The 22,495-nt window shown below is 39.6% G+C and overlaps 1 protein-coding gene across 2 annotated transcripts in view; it reads right to left on the bottom strand.

Annotated features, from left to right (window-relative positions):
* The window catches only part of fng (Fringe glycosyltransferase), a 91,762-nt gene that overhangs the window by 33,859 nt on the left and 35,408 nt on the right, over positions 1-22,495 (bottom strand). For both annotated transcript variants that reach the window (XM_011631899.3, XM_011631898.3), the window contains exon 5: positions 19,033-19,192. In XM_011631899.3, coding sequence (XP_011630201.2) covers positions 19,033-19,192 — 160 coding nt within the window. The remainder of the gene's footprint in view (positions 1-19,032; positions 19,193-22,495) is intronic.

The following is a 22,495-nucleotide window of genomic DNA, read 5'->3' as shown; positions in this document are numbered from 1 at the left end:
GCATCCAACATTGTAACCTTCAAGAGCATATGCATGTGCAGCATGCAAAAGAAAAACCGTCATCAAAATAAAGTAAAAGAAGAAAAAGGGAGAAAGACTGATAAAGCAGGACTCTCCGCAATGTACGATATGCAGCCGCGCAGCGGTGCACCGGATGCGCGCCGCTGCAAAACAAAGATGGTGCCGTGAGATATAAAGCAACAGGTATAATAATATCGAAGTAATGGAGGTAGCATACGCGGCATAGGGAAACATCAGTCAACCCCCTTTCGTCCCTCCTATCTGCTGCCATGTCTTTCGCCGTGTCGGAATGGATATACATCTTTTCCGCGGTGTGCCCACGGAGGCCGTCATGGGTCACGAGCGCATCTCTCATCGTTGGTTCGCGGCTTTCGACCGGCTCTTCCCTTGTCCTCTTTTCATTCTGGCAATTTTTTTTATCCGATATCTAATCGCGCGGTCGCGGTTGGAGGGGAAGGACGGAGGAGTTAGGTCGTCCGCGCGCGCAGTGCAGAATGCGAGAATGACGGTGCATGATTTATTACGGCCAAGCTCGTTAAACAATTTAGCGAACGGGAAACAAAGATGTATTACTCGTACCGTTTGAACACGCAAGAGCGCGGCGAAATATATATAAATTTACGTGTATAAAGTGCGCGATTAAAAGAAAAATCGGAAAACAAGATGAAATTTTATTATATAAATATATATTCGAGGTTTTAGAAATGCGACTCCTACAAAATCCAAATCCGCGAGAATTCCAGTGATTCTCGTGTCGCTCGAATCGTGCGGCGTTAATTGGGAATTATGCAATGAGATCGCGTTGCGCCCCTTCAATTTTCTCTTTCCGACGTTGCGTTATCCCCCGATATAATTAAACCTGAAAAACCGCGCAACTTTCTTTTTGGACGATTCCGTCGTGGCGGAACTGACGCATTCTCATTTTTCACAACATCGATGGATACCGTACGGTCGTCACGGGTCACGCTAACTCGCCCATTGTATTCCCGCGGCCGATCCTACGAACAATGCCCACCTACCGTAATTACGAAAGCTTCGTTAAAATCACCGCGCGGTCTTTCTTCTTCTCTCCCTTCCTCCTTCCCTCCCCCCAACCCTCTTCGTTGCCCATTGAAAAATCGAATGCCGGCCGTTGCTACGGTGTACATGAAAGTCGAGCGTAATCGCGCGCGATCGTTACGTGTCCGCTGGCCGAACGCTTCCGCATGTTTCGCGAAAACGCATCGCCGATAAGTCCGTATCCGCGCGCACGCGTAATCGCATGGACGCTCGGTTACGGCGCGACTTTTCCGGAGGAAAAAAAAAATCTCCGGCAGACAAGCTCGGCGAAGCGCAACATGCTAATGCCGACTGTTACTACCGTTTCCTAGCTCGTTTCTTCCTCTGCATTTAGAGCTTCTTCTTCTGATGCACCGCCGCGCTGAGCATCGTTCCACTTGGCAGTAAGACTTCTCACGTGCGATAAAACACCTCCGTAAAGTGCGTAAATGGCGGGATGCAGCCGTGCAAAAGAAGCGCGTAGTCGCGTATTCGCGCACGAGTGCACCTCGCGAGATGCCTCATTTGCGCCGATTTCAAATCTCGCGCTTCTCAATAGGTTTGCTCGCCCTCGGGGATTTTTGCCGAGAGATACGGCAAAATGTAAAAAGCAAACGGAAATGAATGATGGGTAAGAAGAGCGGTCAGATCATTATTTATTTATTCTAACGGAAAAAGCATTACTGTGTATGCGCTCTTTTTTAATAATTTTGCCAGAATCGCTTGGGCGCAGTCTCATGAATAATATTGATTTTCCGGCGGAGTAAACACCGAGATGTTACCGGCACAGGATCGTTTCATGGCATCGTTGCGCACCTTGAAAGCGATTCCCACGTTCGTAACGCGTTCTGCACGCCGTGCTTTCAAGGAAGTTTAGGGACAAGCGCGCCCAAGCAAATCTCTTGCGCCGCAATTAAGATGGGGACCTTAGATACGTGATTCTCATAGATTAGCCAGTGGTCATATTCGTCGCAAATAAAATGTCGCAAAAATATTTTCACGGCGATTATAATGTTTACAGTCCGTAATGTCTTTTAATTAAAAATTATATTGCTGCGTCAGCAGTAATTAGCGAACGCGATAATTAGCCAGATTTCGGATGCGGAATTATTTAATGAATCATACGTGAAAATTATTACCAAACAATTGCAAATGCGAATAATTACGATATCAGTTCGAAACTGCTGTAAAATGGTAAAGACCTCCTAATAATAAGTGCGATATATCGGTCACACGACGACGTTATAATGCAAATTGCATTTAAATTCGATTCATAAAAAGATACGTGCTATCTTCCAATATTTCCGAACACCTTCGTACCATAAGGGCGATTCCTTGCTCGTCGTTATTTCTGCGGGCAATTACGTAGCCGTGAATTTTATCCGATTCAACAGTCTGGCTGCGCGCGCGCGCGCGCGCAAACGAGAAACAACGTCGGAATTCTACGGCGCGTATCGTAATTGCGCGGAATCTCATGGCCCGCGCCGATTTAATTATCTTAATGCAATTAGTCGCGAGATTCGGGCCGCTGTAGGAGAAGCGGACGCATTCCGCATGAATTTCGCGTCGCTATCCCTCTCCTTATTGACATTTTTTCCTTGTGGCGCCCGAACGATGCGATGGGATGCGTTTACCCGTGCGATCGCAATGCTCGGCATGCGTTAAGGATGCAGTGTGACGAAGAAAAAAATCAAATGTGATATAACAATACAATACGAGACCGATAAACCAGCAATGATGCAGGAAAGAGAAGGCTGAGAGAAAAATAAAATTAATTGAGACGTCGAAGAGGAGAATCAGCTAATATAAAGCGAAATAATGGTAAATCTGTAGAAAGTAGAGGAGAAAATTAATTATTTCGAATGCTGATAATAAATATCTCCGAGATCTTTTTTTAACTGTAATTTTTCTTCCGATTTGATAATCTCCCTAATCAAAGTGGAAAAATGCGTCAATAATCGTGCATGATCAAAATAAGGAAAATTTCTATAATAAAGTGCTACAAATATATTGAAGAAATATAGATTTAATTAGTAAAATATTGTACCATTACAAAAATGATCAACATTAATCATAAATAACATCGAATAGCGATCTAATAGCGATCTAATAGCATCCGGGTTGGTAATAATCATCGCGAATTCCGACGCGCAATTTCGATTTCAATTACGCCTCTAGTGTGCAAGGAATAAAGTATATTCCATGTAGGATGATTCAGTAAGCGAATACCCCGAGGGTTGGGGGTTAATCAAAGCCAACTTCCGCATATCCATCAAGGTAGGCGACAAGTACCTTTTCACACACGCACGCGCGCATCGAATCTGTAAATACGGGAAAGTACCTACCGTGGTCTACCGGTTCATCTATCTAAAACCGGGTCTGTCTGTAGATGTTGCGGTAAATCTATCCGATATAGTTGATATATAAATGCGACTTTATCTGGCCTCGACCACACAAGATACTTTCCACCCTAACGCCTCCGTTTAATGGGATACACCGAAAAGATGCAACCGCCTGCTAGATAAGCGGCTGCTCGTTGCCTTCTGTGAATCCTCGTTGTGAATCCGAGTTCTCATTCCTGCCCGCCCATTGCCCATGAAATGGACTTTTCAAACTACCACTACCACCGTTTTCTTGCATTCACCGGCAACACCGGTAACATCTCGCGAACAGAAATTTAAATTGCTACGCCCACAGATTTGCAGATTGCAGCGCCGTGCACGAAATGCATCTATTCCGCAATAATGAAAACGGCGCGAGGTTCACTGCCCCCTCTCCCCTGAGTCTTTGCTCGGGAAGCATTTAGAATTACGAAAACACCCCTCGCGGCGAAAACGCGCTCTCTTTTCGAGACAAGAAAATGCGATTGTTACAGCTTTCTTTTGCATATTACTAATCACAATGTCGACAGTTACATGAAGCGATTTCATTTTAGTGGCGTAAATTATAGAGATCGAGCGACGCGGCACAAAAGTGAGTAGTGTATCGATGAGAACAGGCGGCCGATCGAATTGCCGGAAAAAAAAAAAAAAAAAAAAATGCCCACCGCGGTATCGAGAAGTGGCGTGTTCGAAAATCTACCGCACTTTTCTTTATGATACACGATGATTACGATCGATCGATCGCTCGCTCGCCGAGCTCTGCTCTCGTATTTTTCTTCTTCTTCTTGTTCGAACGACTTGCTCTCTCGCTCCGAAACCACAGCGACTATAAAAGCCGAAGATGCGGCGCGAGGAGCCGCAGAAACGCAAGCCTCATTAAATAATAATTCACAGGACCGAGACGATAGAGGGATGCGAAAGGGTGGAAGAAATGCGCGACATGTGGCAAGTAAGACCGCATCTTTCGCAATATAACGAAAGATTATGTGGTCGTTTTTACTTTCTTTTTCCCTTCCGAGGTTTCGAGAACACATGTTCTAATTGCATACCATTCCTGTTTAGATGTCGGAATTTAATAAGCAGTTATTACGCTTGCAAAAAAGAGTACGGGAGTAAGCGGGAATTCGCCGAGGAATCTACTTAAGGCACACATTAATAAGATTCATTAAACAATGATTTGAAAGCCAATGAAGGAAATAGACGAGTTAAGTAAAGATTTGACAGAAAGATCGCAGGAAACAAGAAAACATTCATGGCATGGTCAACATGTGGCAACGAAAAGTGTCGTTACTCCATTTAAATAATGACTAATTGTTCCGCTCAATTGACACTAATTCTAATTTCAGAATTCCTTTTTTCTAATATATACAATAATTATCTGTTTAATTGCAAGTGCATATGTCATTTCAGACTTTGAATTTTAAAATGTCTTTTAATTACAAATGATGTAGAAATACACGACAATAATAAACTCTTCTGTTCTGCTTTTTTTCACTTTCTGAGAATATTATGTACTTATCTTCGAAAGGATCAAATTGTGAACAAAGAAAATGCACATTGATCCTTCAGTGCCTTAAGGGATACGGTCAGAAAGAAAACGTTTGGGAAAAACTGGCGAAATAATAGTTCGTTTTTCCATCACGACCATCTTCCAACCAGCTCATCATTTATTTCTTAAGCAGTTTTTAGTTAGATGAACATGACAACTGAAATATTTTCAATTCTTTCTGGCGCCAGATGATTTCTACCTGTTCCCTCGTCAAAAGTACGCATTGAAAGAACAAAGTTTCTAGGATGCCGCTGATCACCCCCTGGAAAGCGAAAAGGTTTTCGCAAAATAACTTCCCGCAGAGTTATAGTTCGACAGTGTTATAATCTCTAACAAGAATAGAATATGGAATTTATTTGAAGAAAATATAGAATTTATAAAAAAAATTTAACATCTCACAAAAGTAAATAATTAATTTCGGCAAATTGTTTTCAAATCGAGCAAGAAATATTGATAAATCATCAGTTTAGAAATATATTTAATTTTATTGCAAATGTCTTAAATATATATAAAAGATACGACTAAAACATAAAAAAATAAACTAAAAAGAAAAGGCGGTTAGGGCAAACTTAAATGTAGTGCAAAAAGTAAATTGTAAGGAAGGTGCAAAATTAATAAAAAAAAAAAAAAAAGAATAAAAACGAAAAAAAAAACGAACAACATATGGCGCACATTTGCACATCATCTTTAGTTTCGAGTCACAGATAAACTGCGATTTTCTGCTAAACTACGAGCAAAGGTAGCATAACGATGCGCTATTTCCTCTGCATAACAACGCTTATTATTTTATTTTACATATCTTTGTCTATTTCAGACTGATGTAATATACAGATTTAATTAAAAAAGCTCCAGGAAGTTTGCATAAGTCATTTTATTTTATACGTCAAAAAAAAAATAGAATAAATTTTATATTAACTTATAACAAAAATAGAAATATTATCATTATTGCAACATTTAAAAGTTTATTCTCATTTTCATTCTTCCTTAATTCATAATTGTTAAATATTGTATCCGATTGTTGATATTCCAACTTTGTCCCGAGGCTGTATTTTTTTCTACTAAATAATCTAATTACTAGACCAGTGATCTAATTTGTTACGAAATTTAAGAAGCAATTCTATAGAGCAATTCCCATAATTCACGCCATCGCGAAAGAACGCGTAACATGCAATATGCGCATAGGACTCGACGAGATCTTTGCTGCACTTCCCCATCGACCTTGATCTTACATTAGAAGGCCGCGTTCACCACGAAGCAACGTTGGTTATTTGCCTCGGAGAGTGGCGGCATGTTCTCTGCGAGCGATTTCCTTGTGGTTTCTCTCTATATCACCGTCGCAAAAAAAAAAGAGAGAATAAATATTGCGCACGCATGACTGATCACGTTCTGAAAACTTCATATGCCTGCTCTAAGTTCTCTATGTTCACCCGAGTAAAATCAACAATCGAGAGATCAAGTCCACTTTTTAACGTCTATACATGGTATAAGAAGTTATATAATTATCTAAAGAAAAATTTAACTTAGAGAATTAACAAAATCAAACGTAAAATAAAAATTAAAAAGGATATATCAGATATCTATAAATCTAATCAAATAAAAAAAAAAAAAAAAAAAAAAAACAGTTAATAATAATTGAACATATAATAAACAAAATTAAAATTCAGCACAATATTCTCGATTAGAACGTTAGCAAGTACGGGCCAAATTATCTCCGAAAGGACACACGGCGCTCTTAATTAAAGCGAATAGTAGTCGATAATTATCGGCTGCGGTCGGACCGCGAGTCCGACGAATAGGTTTAATAAAATGTCTCGTATTTCATAAGAGATTTCGCCCGCCCTCCTTCCTGCCCCGTACTATCTTTCTCTTTGGCCCTGTCTCTTTCTTGTCCCTAGCTCCCTTCTTACTCCTCTCTCTCTTTCGCCTCTCAAATGATTAATACGGCCACTGGCGCGCTGCGAGTTTACTGCCTTCCTGCTGCGGCCACCTACCGCTCTCTCATTCCTTCGTTTTCTCGTTTCGTTCTACCGATAGCACCTATATCTTCTCGTCATCTTCTGCCTTCCATCGTGTTCTTCGTTTACGAACGACCGACCTCTGCCAATGCGGCCGAGACTACGCCTACGTTACGGTACAGTAATGCAATACTCGCAGACACACCTAGGATGTTTTCACGGGGTGCCAATCGCCGCTTCCGATTGCGAATCGATCATCAAATTGCGAGTTAATATACGTTTTTCCGAGTCCTTTTAATTTTCAAATTTTCAAACACTAAAAATCTTCAAAATTAAAATGATTTATCACATCAATGCACATGTTCCAATAAAACTCTCTCGGCATCGAAGAGATATGAGCTAATATCAGCATTACAAAACTAATAACGTCCCTTTCATTCTTGTCCAAATCAATAAATAATCAATGTAAACACCGTTTTTTAGGCAAGAGTAATGGTTAATCATAATGGATGTCTCGTGATAGCACGCATAGACAGAGAGCGGAGGACATGTAATTGCAAAAAGAATTGGCGTGTCCTCTTCGCACCTCGAGAGACGCCGATACCTCGATTTCACGCTTTTCATGATGGAGGATGCATGAGCGAAACGCGACACGTCCGACGGAGACGTGTGACTTTTTTTATTTCCCCGCTGTCAATCATTGCGAAAAGCCCGGATAACTGTTACCGGAGCACATCTACGAGTCCGGAGGTAACCCGGCAGTACAGAGGAGCCGGCAGAGGGTGAAGGAAAATCGATAGGGCATCTCACCAACAGATTCCAAGAAGAAATAAATCGAGATCGGGTCGATCTACTCCGAGGTATCCGCGGAATCCGCCGTATTCGAACAAATCGCACGAATCGGCTATAATGGAGCCATTACATCGACTGCCATCGCTCGTTCGGGAAGAACTGATCGAATTTTTCCACTTCGGAAAACAGTCATTCTTAAGTTACAATCTGATTCGAGTATTCGTAGAAAGCCCTCGGAAGCTTTTTGAATAAATATAAGGCACACCTCTTCATTTGTGTAACTATGAGAATTCTGGCTATTGTATTAAAAGCAATTGGTATTCTTAATAACGCGCGATATATAACAATCGGATATGATAATAGGTAATATTATATTGATTATTCCTGATATAGATTCGTGTATATTTTTTATCTGAAAAACTTACACGGTGAATAACTTTCGAGATCAAATTTCGCAAGCGTATCTTGATATCGCAAACGCTAACCAATTTCGTAATTATGACTAATATATCAATTTTTTCTATCTTTTCCCTTTTAATTATTACGCAAAAATATCATACAAATCTCTGACGTTCGATCTTAATTGCATACCTGCATTAATTTTCAATTAATAATAAATCATACGAGACGTATTTTGAATCTGCGATTGAATTTACATATGTATTTACATATATATTCAACATCGCGCTAAGTTTAGTGAAATAAAAATATATCCGATATATTGAAATCTGAAAAAATCTGAAAAATAGATTTATAACTTTTTTTTTATAATTAAGAGAAATATGTCCAAAGCATAAAAAATCATGATAAAATTTTACCTTATAAATATTTCATGAAATACATAAGGTATAATAAAAAAGATAGTAGATTAATTTTTAATTTGTAATTATTCCTATTTTTCACATTTTATTAATACTGTTTACCCATTTTTTTAAGATAAGTGATACTGCCATTTACTTATTACTTATTTATAATTAATATTATTATTGTTTGCATTTTTCGATCTCCGAAGTATAACACTATATATGAATGATATGAATAACAATTAAGTGCTGATTTTTAAATTGGTTGTCTGATAACAAAATCTTTTTCGGTCAACTAAACTCACATAAAATCGTTTAATATGCGATCACGTACGATCTATTGTCCCGTACCTAAATCGTTTAAACGAAACGAGAGGAGTAGGCTGGACGTACGCCAACGAAAGAAAAACGCCGTTGATAGGCTATTAAGGTAGTCAACACCCTACAGAGTTACGGCATCTTGCGTTTACTGTCTACTTGTTAATTAGAGCCAGAACCGAGGTAATATCTAACGTCACGATCGCATCCAATACCGGAGCGGTTAAAAGCCGACATATATCATCATCCGTTTCTTCTCGCAATACTCTTTGACAAGTGTGCACGATAATTAAGATCCATCCAAGAAGCCAACAAAAATATCTTCGTACAAAAACTTTCAATAAAATTTGCATACAGATTTTTCATCCAAAAGCGGCACGGATGTTTTATGAGAATTCAAATTACATTGATCTAAATATATATATATATATATATATATATATAAAATTGAGTAATTTTCTGTTATAATCAATTATTATTATATTTGTCTGATATATTTGTTTAATCATTCAACTTTCTGATCACTCCAAAAGAATTTATTTATTTCACAATCAGAAATCTTGCTTGTAGTAATTAAAACAAGAGAAGATGAACGCATGAATGATTGTCCAGATCCATGGCGATATTTAGTTAGAAAACAAACGACAGGTGCATTATACGTGCTTTGACGATCTTGCGCGAAAGAAGCATCTCGCTAACGGTAACGATAATAAGCGGCAACAATAACACGTAATTATAGTTATTACCGCTGTTATTACTATCATCGTGCATCATCGTTACTGGCCACATCGATCCATCGGTTATGGGCGGACTAGCGAGACGATCGACGACGTAAAAAGATGCGCTTTATACGCAAGGGTTTATGTACGCACAATTTAACGCGAGACTGTACTTGTTTTAAGCAAAAAGTGTTACGACAATGTGGAAAAATCTATTGTCAGCGGAGTCTTTTGTTCGAATAAAGCACGTCGATCTCGAAGTACTGGCACTTCATTATTGTAAAGAGTGTCGCAAAACATACCTATGAATATATAACTATAAAAAAGGATTTTTTATAATTATTTCATTAGATTTATGATTCTATTCACGTATAAAAAATTGTAATATATATAAAATAAATATAAAAAAAAAAATATAATTCTGTATTAATATCATGTACAACATTCTGATCTTCTGAGTGTTGTATATTTAATATTATATTATAAGACGATACTAAATAATCATTAGTATTTATAGAATTTAATCTTTATTATAAACCTTTTAAAACTCAAAGAGTTTCGATACAATCCAAGTCTGACAACACTCTTGTATTGCTCTTATATGTGTTCTTTTCTATATTCTTCCATACATTTCGTATGTGTGCGTAAATCATCGCAAAAGAAAATATATAAAAATATATTAAAATGGAGCACAAAAAAGCCACGAATAAAGGCTATTAGCGACTGACAATCACCGGCCATTATTAAATTCTGTCCTACTTACGGCCGGTTAACCGGGTATGATGAAATTTGATAAAACGCCATCTCACCTTGGAGGACAATGTCGGTTAATTGGCAGACTTTCGCGGTGAGTTTGCCAGTAAAAAGCGAAGCGACGCGAATTATAAGATAGTTGGAGCTCGGGTACTAAGAACGAAAAAGATCCGTGTCGAAATACTTAAGATCCCCCGACAGTAATTAACCACCGGTCGAAAAGCGAGCGTCACAAGTGAACGATGAATTTATTACGAGCCTAATTGTAAGCGTAATTCAAATTACGAGCGGAAATTACGGTTTACGTCGCCATGCCGGCGCCAATATTTTTCGATGTAAGTACCAGTTGTTAGGAGAAAGAAGAAACATCGAAACGATGGCGACAAAAATTGCTCACAGAAAAATCAGAACTTCACAATACGGACACGTGATTGCAATGTGAAAGAAACACGACCGATGCTGTTATTACTTATTGCTCGAATGGAAATTGCAGTACTAGAGCGTAATAAACTCGTTTCTAGCAAACGCGGTGAAATGATTTTCCGCTTCGCATTTCTTCGTCAATAATGCAGCGACTGTTTTAGTCGCAACTTTACGAAGCTAATGTTGCCAGAGCTGAAGTAATAATAACACAGTCGAGAAGGACACGCGAAGTGCTTTGCTATGCATAGATAATGAAACGGGGTTAATCGCGGCAGTAAAACGTCAGTTCACATCGCTGTACCTCCCGCTGGATGAAACGATCATAAACTATGAACGCCATGCGGCTTTTGAAGCTATTTCGAAACAATGAAGATCTGAAATTCCAGAAGATTCGCTCTGCGGACGATGTCCGACGCAAATTTCGCAGTTATGCTAAGTAAACGAAATTACGCCCGAGCACGCCGCAGAATGTCAAAGATTCCAAATTATCGTTCTCCGGCTCTAGTCTTCTTTCTGAAAACACATTTTATAATGACGTTCCCCGTCACATACTCGTGCGTATTTTAGCGTCCCATGACGACGCTTTCATCGCGCATTATCGCATTAAATTACGTTAACTCACTCTTGTCAAGCTTATTCCGGCTTTCCAGATCAAATCTAGTAAAGCCGATGATGAAAGTCAGAAATCGTAGCTTCCCCGGCTACGTCCTATAAAACTTGCAACTTGACGCTTACGAGGCATCATAATGATAACAACAACGTTATAAACGAGCGAGTCGCGGAGAGATATTAGGGACGGGCGCGCAGCAGTTTCCTCGCTCCGAGATCTGGCAGTGAAACGGCTCTCCTCTCGCCGGTTTTACTATACTAGTAGTAGTAATAATAAAGCGTCCGTGCGGTATACAGCCCGATAATAAGTTCCTGGTTTACGGTTCATCGGCAGGTTATCCCCCGGGTGGATCGGCCTACCGTCGGGCTAAAATGACCGTCTCGTGCACGGTCTCGATTTCCAACCTCCATGCACGACGCAAGACGACGAACGAGAGCTGCAACTGCTTGCTCGCCTGTCCGCTTGCTCGCACATTCGCCTGTCTGCTTGCTCGCCCGCCTGCCTGCCTGCCTGCCTGCCTGCCAGCCAGCCTTTCTATTCCTACCCGTGCCTCTTTTTCACCACCGTACTGCATCGATACTCCTGCACGCTCACCCTTTCACCTGGAGGCGTGGTGCGCGCGATATCGCGCTCCTGCGGGCGCAATTACGACGCCGCCGGGGAAAATGTAAAGTAACGACCACCGACGTACGTCGATCCTCGCCTCCAGGTGAATTGATTGCTCTCCGGGGCAATCGACTCTATTGTAACAGGGCGTATCCCCGTAAGCTCTCTCTTAACGCAAGAACTGCTAAATTATTATTAGATAAAAGAAAATGCGTAATCTAATGGTAATAAATCTAATCTTATTTATACTGTAGCTCTGATTAATTTGAAATCTTAATATATAAAAAAAAAAAACGCAAAATTGTCTTCTATTTATCTCTCAAGGAAAACACGAAATGCGCATGAGAAATAAAAGAATAGGTATCGCTAAAATGTAATACAAACAAAAAATCCTGATACATGATCAAAGAAAATATAATTTGCCTTAAGAGATAAGACTGATAAGTAATATATTCTCGAATATGTAAAGTCACATATGACCTCCAAGCATTTTTAAGACAGTATTAAGAAAAGCAGATCAAAGGTCTTTTCCATTACGTATGTCCGTTACAACGGACATGAATTTCTTGCAAAATCACAGGACGATGGATTCGGAGTCGATATGGGTCGCCGCCCCGGGGCAATTGCACTCGCGCGAAGTTGCGAGGCAATGTGCGATTAACAAATTATCCTCCGGCATTGACCTACAAAGCAACGGCAAACCCGTTCGCGCCGTTGCCTTTGCTCTACTTTGCCTATCAATTTGCGGAATACACGTTACGCTCATTCATCCACCGCGGGCACACGAGCGCCTTTCACCTGACGGGACACAACCGTTCCGCGGCCACAATTGCAGCCACGTTGCAGTTGCACCATCGCGCCAAGGGGCCACCGAAAGAATCTGAAACTAACGATCCGCGCCCTGCGGAGATCCAGGTTCGATTCCTGGCTGAAGTGGTATTTTTTCGCAAAATAATTACGAGTTTTTCACGACTGGTTCGTGGTCGGGCCCCGCCGTGACGCACACCCTCCCTTCTTATTTGAGCCGTCTCAAGTTAATTATCCCCTTCGACAAACCGTGCATCTAGTTGCCACGCTCTCACGCTTTTACGGATCGGCCGTATATCGCGAATCTTGACCATTCGTCAATCCGCGGACGTTAATTGTGCCCGTGATCGTAGCGCCCCGTGACGCAAATGGCACACGCATGCTGAAACGCATCTACTATCCGGCATGAATCGGTACGTCAGGCTAACATCTAAATGGATTCGTCTCTCTGAAACTTTGTATAAAAAAAATAAAAATAATTAAAATTCAGAATAATGAACTCGGCAGCGTGCATTATTATTATTCGATTGAAATAATCTAGCACGTGTATTGCATAAAATACTGAACCTGCGCAGATGTTTATCTCGCTCTCGGTGATCCACTTAAAAATCGGTTAGTTCTCGTCGAAAATTCTAATAAAAAAGCTGCAAAAACATTAACGACACGGCACGCCACGTTAGCGGGGAATCTCGGCTTCCTGCGGTTAATGGCGGGTCTCTAAATGTGTATTACGCGCGCTACGGGGTGTCCGAAAATTTTGCTCCGTCACAAAAAGAAAAAAGATTTTATATAGAAAATCTGCCGCCTGTCAGAAATGTGTTACCGTATATCTATGCCTTCATTAATCGCGCCCCCGTATTTTTTACGTGCGATACCTTTCGTGAGAGGGAGCGTCGCGGACATCGCTCCAGTTGCCGGGGCAGTAACGAGCTGATTTTTTTCCCGGACACACGATGTGCATCGCACACACGTGTGCATCGAGCGAGCCCGAGGATTTCTCGGGCAAATATAATATACGAGTACGCGAAGCCCGCGGGGAGCAACGTCCACGACGGAGACCATAATCTCGGTTGGAAGATGGGTACCACACCCATGGGGGGTCGGTCGGGAGAGATAGCTCGACCGTGTCTCGGCCGCGAACGGAGGGGCGAAGAAGCCGGCACGAAGAAGACGGCCAATGTACTCCGGCAACGGATTCAAGTACTCTCCGGCCGGCGTGCCTCGTCCGGCGAACGCGTAACCACCTTTCACCCGCGTGTATGTATTACACCGTAGGTACATACGAGTGGAAGTTCTACTATGGATCCGTCGCGCCATGAATCGCGATTCGCGCCCGAGATAAGGGGACGAGCGGAGCGCATCTGCATGCGCGAAGGAAAGCGTGCAACGTGACGAAATTCAAGGCCGACCAAAAGCCCAGACATTCTTACGCGCGTTACTCATCGCGCGAAAAATATAAACGAGAATAAAAAAAAAACAAAGAATTAACAAAAATGTAACAAGCCGCGTGACAAGTTTCAAAGAACGAATCAGAGAGGACTCGGTCGAATCGGATCTTAGAAATCTGGTAATCCTTTTATTGGTGAATTTATATCTATAAATTCGAAACAATTGCTTTACATTGCAAAAAAAAAATTATCCAAATTTTATATCTTCCATATCAAGTTACTCAATGCAAAAATGAATAATCAATGTTGGCAGATATTAAGCAGACGATTTTACAATTTTAAGTAACAAGCATCTTTCAATCGAGCAGTCTGGCAACTTTCTTCTTGCTGGCAAATTATCTTTTTTTATGAAATGAATAAAGATAAAGAAGCAAAGTTTCTTCGCTTAAATTAAAGGGCGGAGCAGATTCGTGTCCGGTATGGGGAGGAAGTAGCCGAGTACAATTTTTATTTTAATTCATATCACGACGACGGACCAGCATTCGCATAAAAATGATTTTCGTACAGGGCAAAAAAATAAAAAAGAAAAAAAAAAGTTTAAACGGGTTGGGCATGCGTGTTATCGATACTTGTGCTCACAGAAACCGCGGTCGATCGACTTTCAAGAGGTTTCGTGCACACGATACTGGTCCGACCAGATCGTAAGAAGACTGAATGAAGAGAACTGCAAAGAAAGAGGACCACGTAGAGGGCAGAAAAACGTCCGAGATCGAGTCAGGATTCTTTTATACGTACCGCACGGATCGAACAATGTCCATTCACCGTGCAGAACACACTGTGCCAAATAGCGCAGCGTAATAATAAAACTGGAATAAAATGATCGGAGCACTGGTCTCGGGCCTATCACCTTACGTAAATCCTGTATAACGTACGCACGCTGAGATTTATTTTACATAATCAGATTAAAGCGGAACAGGCGATTTTACGAGAGCCACATTTCTCTTATACAACGCAGATAAAAATCGTTAACTGTGGTTTACTCTATTTTATCATGCGTATAGCAAATAAAATTAAAATAATTTATTCAATCGTAAATTATCTCAAAACTTTGTTGAAAACGACGACTTACATTTTACACTTTCAAATTTTCTTTTTTTCGACGCTTAATGGCACTTCTGAGACAATTTTGCGTTCGATGTTGTTCTTGTTCGTTTACTTAATGGATTAAGTGCTATCAGGGGAGTGTGTCAGAGGGTATCGACCAATTTAAATTCCGCATGAACACCACATCATCTTAAATGGGTTACCACGTAACGATCGATACGCCAACACGCACATATACCACGATCAATCGAGTTTCGTGTATCTTTCGCCGGCCGGTAACGAGTTCGTTGTATGACTGGCGTCGGCCCCAAGGTAGTTGTCGGACCGGATCTCACGACAGCCCTATGTGAAATAATGGCGTGAAAAATGGTTCCGACGGTCGGATAAGCGTGTAAGAGGCTTTCCGCGAACGCTCACATTAAATCTGTACGTCAAACGTTTTTCTTATAAATCATAGATCACAAATTCTCGTGGCGTTTTTTACGTTGATTTTATTATCAACGTGAGAAGGAACCAACCAAAGTTTTTTAATTTACATCGTCATGATACTTATATATTTTATCAATACAAATCTTTAATAAAACTAACTTCTTTGATCAATTTCTAAAATTGATTTTCTCAAAAACAAATTGTAATGCCCGCATACTAGTGATTCCAGAATTAATCATTTGAATAAAAATTTTGTTATTATAGAATTTTAATTCGAGATTTTTATTAAAATATTTAATATCAGTTTATATTAAAAGATTATATTAAAATATTTAATGTTAGATATAAAAAAAATTCAAGAAACTTCATTTTCTCGAAATTCCTTTTAAAAGAAAAAAAATAATTTATCATTTTTTTCAAAGAATACGTTATTAAATTGCAAGTAAATCTACTATGCTCTCAGTGTTTGTAAAAACTGAATAAAAAAAATCTTTAAATAAATCGTAATATAGTGCGTTTCTAAATAAGTACACTATTCAATAAATCAGAGATCTAAATCATGTTCGTTTCCTTTTCCTGCTCAATCCCTATGAGCGCGGTAGTCCGTTCGGTAGTGAAAGGTCCGATCGATTATTAGCGATCATAGATCGCGCGAAGTTCACGGCAGAAGAAGGATAGCAGAAGAAGGAAAGAATCGGAATCCGTACTATGATTAGACTTTAACGAGCGGCGGAGAGAAATCAGGAAAGAGGAAAGAGATATCAAGAAAGGCGCTTGATGAATGGCTTCGATCGGACCTTATAAGAAGCGGTTAATCTCAGAAGGAAGAACGAATCCTACGGGCTTTGCAAGATTTATCGTTTCATCTCGAGAGCACCACGAATTCCACTCGTCTTTATCTATTTTCTCCCGGCAACCTCGTACCTTTTTCTCCCGACGATGAAAGGAAGAAGCAACGAGAAGAAGCAGCTTTTCCAATTCGTACCTTGTCCGACTTTCAGCCGCGGAATGCAAATTACGCGGCCGCAGAAAAAACAATCGATAGGTCAAAAATTAATTCAATGCGCGTACATCACGAAAGCGGAGCAAAAAAGAGAAAGAGGAGTATATTTTAAATTTCCGCACAGGCGGATTATATCCATTTTCTAAAGCGAGTGACACGCACGTGTCCTGGAATTTTTTTCCGGAGCATATCGGCCCGTCCTCTCCACCGTGAGCGACGTCAATGGCAAAGGCTCTCCTTTTTCATTTCTCGTCTCGACAGAAGAAAAAGGATTAATGGCCTCATAGCATGACACCGCGTCGTGATAAGATCGCGGGCTTCCTTTAACCGTCGGCTGCCGAGCGTCGGCGATCATATCAGTGACATCCGAATCGCATCGTGTATCTGTTAAAGCAGTACGTGAGATGGGCTTTTATCGATTCGTGATTGTGCATGGGCGAGTTTCTTCGCTTGCTGAGTGCCTTGAAAAGACACTCTCACTACATACTTCGCTCCCTCCTAAGAATACCCTTGATTTGAAATTCATAATCTCAAGACTAAAAATATTATTTGCAATTCAACAATTTATCAAGACTATATTATTTTATAAAACAATCCATAGATACATAATTTAGAATTCCTAGGAATTTCCAAATAAATTTGCAAAAATTAGAATTGCACTAAATATTGGTATTTAAGAAGACACGATTGCTGTAATCTAAAAATAATAATCGTAGAATTAAAATATATACAACAAAAAATATTATAAAAGGAAATATTATTTAAAGTACTTTCCCCTTCGATGTTTTATTATATTTTTCAACTATGGCAGCATTTTCTTTATTATTAGGCATAATATTTTATAAGTTTGCGACATTTCCGTTTCTTTTCGAGTTATAAACTCACGATAGAAGAATACTATGAAAAATCTCGTCTCAGATGCAGTATGCCGAAACTCCAGGAGCAATTTTGCGGATATACGCACATCCGGGCTGTGCAAAAAAATATCGTAGATTGAATATCCGAGGAGATAGTGAACCGCGCGCGGCCGCAACGACTGGATCTCCCGCGGAGGAAAATCGGAATTTCACGGGCGCGAAGCTCGGGACCGAGACCTACCTATAAAAACTTATCATGCATTCGCACGGGATAAGAAAGATATATATGCACGAGGTGCGAGATAATAGCGTGAAACCCGCGGCACAGGAGAGACCGCCGCCGGGGGAGCATTAAAAAGAATAGACGCTATCGTGCATTTTCTTCGTGCGATATTCCTCGCCTTCAACGTCGAACGAACTGCTCACAAAAGCGGAGCGATCCCTATTTCACTCTAAATCCGCACTTGCCAAGACGTATGCACGCTCGACTTTGCCGGAAGCCGCCGCCTCGCGGATGCATAAATTCGATAAGACCACCCGTTAGTGACGGCACGGCGTGGTAACGCTCTTCTCGCGTAAAAGGCCGCGAGGAGAGGAGAGAAAACGAGAAAGGGAAAAGAAAGAAAATCTCGCGAATGATCTCCCCTCCTTTTTATCCCCCAGTTCTCGCTTCTTCAAGCTTTTCTTTTTCCTTCTGAAAGCCTCTTGGCTTTTTCTTCCTCTGGCGCGTTTAATTTCATCGCGAGACCCACCGGAAGCCTTCAAAGGCGAATTTCACGAGCGGCATCTCCGCGTGCCGAACGACAAAGCGCGTCTGTATAGCGTTCGTTATTGTCATTAGTTCAAATTGCTACTGTTGAACTATTACGACGTTAAATAAATCCCGGGAGACAGCTTTCTTTGGTTGACCGACCGCGAAGGCCGGGCGTAATAAGTTGACTTTCGGAGAAGTGTAATTACGGTTTACACAATCGATACTGTAAGTAAATCTTGGGTCGACTCAGGTGGTCCATCGAAATACAGAAGCTGCATAATTGGATGAATAAATCATCTTAATCTCAAATTTAAATATTAATATTAATAAGAAGGAATATCTATGTACATTAATATTAATAAGAAGGAATATCTATGTAGGAATATCTATGTTACATTAATAATTACTATATAGCGATAATCTTATCTGTGTTTAAATATTAAAAATAAAATATCTTGAGAAAGTATTAAAGAAAATAAAAATGTGTTATATAATGAAGATGTAAATTTTCATCTTTTCACCGTTCATCCATTTCACTCTTCAAATTTGAATAATTCTATTAAATCCAAGTGACTATATAAATCAATTATTTTTATGATTAATCTAATATATGCGATTTACTATACATTTACTTTACCATCTTTAAACAAATTCATAAGCGAACGAAATTGCAAAACTGATAGAACGTATATGAAAAAAAGCATAATTAATTTTGTATTTACCGGTCGCTTTTGCGGCTCTGGACCTTGTCTGATGATCTCCAAGGGCGCAGGTATCGAGGGTTTGCCGAGATACCAATCCTCACGAGGATTGTAATTGTCCAGAAGCTTTAGTAGCCGTGGCACGTTCACGTAATTATCGTCGTCAAAATGACAAAACCATCTGAAACATGCAATAAAAATACGAATATAATAGAAATCTCGTAATTCCTTGTTCGCGGATGGCTAGTTCCACCTTACGTAATCCGTGCACCAAGGCGAGAAGAGCGGTCGTGTATCAACCAATTCCGTTATTAATTATAAAAATATGGTTTACCATGCATATAATAAAAGTCGAGGAGAGCTAACACTAGTTTCGGCTATTGAAGTACAATGCGATTCGCGCACGACACAACGGTAATCTTCTTATGAAGATATTTGATAGTTCACTTCAAATTGTGATGTTGGTCGGCCTTCGTGTACACTTCACACGAGGTCACTCCACTTCTCACAGCAAATGCGGCAGCGATAACGAATTCTCCGGATACGAGAATATGAAAGACGGAACGGAGAACGTTATCGTAATTCTAAAAGATTCGTAACGATCGGGAGCGAGAAGCGAACTCGAGTCGTGCGCGACGAACAATGCTATTGGTCCCTAATTTCGAGGATCGTAGAGATGAGCCGCGTCGCGAATTCCACAGAGCATGTGTTTACCGCGTGTATTCCATACACACATCCCCCACACACCTATATTTTACTTATTAGTAAGGATTATTGTTATGATAAAAATTCTTTATAAAAAAGAAATTAATAATTTAATGAATACATGGATATTTATTTATTTATGAGTAACATTTGCGAAATCTTTACTAGAATTTTTCGATAATGATAATGTCGCTTAGCATTCGAGTATTTCGTATTTAAATAAGAACACAAAGACTCAACGCAGCTTATATATGCTTATATATTCGCGAGATTAGTCGCATCGTTGCATTTTCACTTCAGTGCAATTTGTTTCATACGAAATACACAAAAGAATGAAGTCACGCCACATCAAAAGAATAATTTTGCTAAAATATTTAAAAATTTAACCAGATACAGATCTAAAAATAATTTTATCGGGTGATATATATCGGAATAATATGTAAAACATTCAAATTTTTTGATTACTAGAATATCAAAAATTTTTGCAATATTATCATTATGCTTAAATATTCTACATGACTATTTTTAACTAACAAAGTTATTTCAGTATTTGAAATTTTTAGATACGTCAGCAAAATTGTTCTTTTCATATTCAAGATATTGTATAGTCTCCAATTTACTTCAAGAAATTAATATAATAAATTAAAAATATATCACTATAACTATAGGATATTTCTTAAAACGCAAGCAAGCACGAACGTGGCAATGATATCATCAGTTCATCGGTTGATTGTGAGATACAACATTCGAATCAGCAACCTTATCCATTTCGAATACATTTGGATCAGAAAAAGCACGTCGATAACTTAACTTAAGTGGCAATAATATCGGGGACATTTTGTAAAATACCGAGGTACGGCGAAAGGCTTTCGGTCGACCTCGTCGACGTTGCAGCAATCAGAGTAACATCCCCGTGAGTACGACGCAATCGTACACAATCGCGTCCCGCAATACCCTTTCCCATCGGATACGAGTCGCCCTGTGCCGCGGCCGACGGTAAACGTCGTGTAGACTCGGAGCGCGAGCGCGTAAGATAGGCGAAATAAAATCTCTCCCTAACGAACGCCGTGGCGTTGCCATTAGTGTGCTACCGGGTGGCCACGGGTGGTCGCTACGTACCTGCCGTGCCGCGGTCCGGGATCGTTAATACACCTGAATTCCAGCTTAATGGCGTAGCCGGCTTACGCCTGGAGGGAGCCGGACCGAGGCCGAGGATGTTGGCTGTTCCTATATGCGCGAGATCGTATCTCCTGCGTGAGCTGGAACGGTGTTTGCACCGGTGCGACTGGCATCCGGTGCGTTCCACCCTTGTACAATCGAGCGAGTCGCGATCTAAAGAGTCGCGACAATACGACCGACAAGAAATACTTCCTAACCGCGGCAGAGAGAAATCTGGGATAACGTTACGATACCTTCGGCAGGATAACTTTGACCTTTCCGGCAGAATCGGACTCTAAATCCATATATTACCGAAAATATTACCGCAAACGATATGATATTTTTTTATTCGGAAGCGGAATTTATCGTATAAAGCTACATATATTTACATACGATATTGATAATCTAGTACAAAAAAGAAAATAAAATAAATTTGTTTAATTTTGTAAAAAAATAAACAAATCGATATAAAATTGTGCTCATTATCATATTGTAACGTTCTAACTTCGTTATGAAGTAGAAGTTCTTTATAAAATAGAATCGTAATCTGCATATATATTAGTATCAGCCTGCGGCCAAGCAATATGTGAAATAGCAGAGAAACGGACCGAAAGAAGAGAACAAAGGTGTGAAATTACTCTTATTTTTTTCTGGGCAGGTAAAAGGTAGAACGTGTGGCTTTGTGCGATTTGTTTTACACAACAAAGGAATGATCGTGTATGAATATGCAGGTACACGGCCCTTAGTTTTGCATCTTATAATGAGAAAAATGCAGCGGAATAGCGTAATTCTTTGAAAAAGCAAATAATTACGGGAGCATAAATTAATGATATGAAAATGAACTTTCTCAATTATGTTCAAGTAAATGTAAAACAAGTTCATTAAATGAAAACATATGTATATGAAGACATTTTGAAAAAAACTTGACTTTAAGAATGTCTGAAAGTGCATGAAAAAATTACATTGTATTTAAAAATAAATTGTATTAAAATGATTCATGTCGAGCGGACTGATATTTAAGTTTTTAATTTATCTTGTAAAATGAAAATGGCATCTTCATCAAATATATCTCGAAAATATGTGCAATCCGGAGAACTGGCAGTTACACTTGCCGATCAAAAAAATAATTAAATATGTTCTCTTTTCACAATGATGAGTCATACAGCACATAAGCAATCGACTTGAATATTTAATGAATCGAGTGATAAATCGCTCTCCATATCGATTGACGAAACAAATCCATATTGGAATATATGATTTCTATTAAGAGTAATGCCACAAAAGTTCGCATCATTAATAATACATTCGAATATGTCAATAGATATTAATGAATCCTCTCAATGAATCTGAAGGATTTAAACGATTGTTCAAAAATACTTTATCTCGCAATAAATCACTCTGCCATAATGTTAGACAATTAAATAATTCGATTATAAGAATTACTTTTTTAACAATTGTTAAATTTAGAAACAAATCGTGAAAATAATAAAATTAACGTCCAGAAAAACTTAATAAATTTTGAACCATTTAACCATCGTAAAAATAATAAATCCAGCCATAAGAGAATCGTAGCAAGCGGATGTGCGAAATTGATCAAATTACTTTCTTTTCGCGCGATTGC

The sequence above is a fragment of the Pogonomyrmex barbatus genome, unplaced genomic scaffold (genome assembly GCF_055798465.1).
Source record: "Pogonomyrmex barbatus isolate J1 unplaced genomic scaffold, ASM5579846v1 scaffold3, whole genome shotgun sequence".
NCBI classification, from domain to species: Eukaryota; Metazoa; Arthropoda; class Insecta; order Hymenoptera; family Formicidae; genus Pogonomyrmex; species Pogonomyrmex barbatus.
This window is presented reverse-complemented; position numbering and strand designations above follow the sequence as displayed.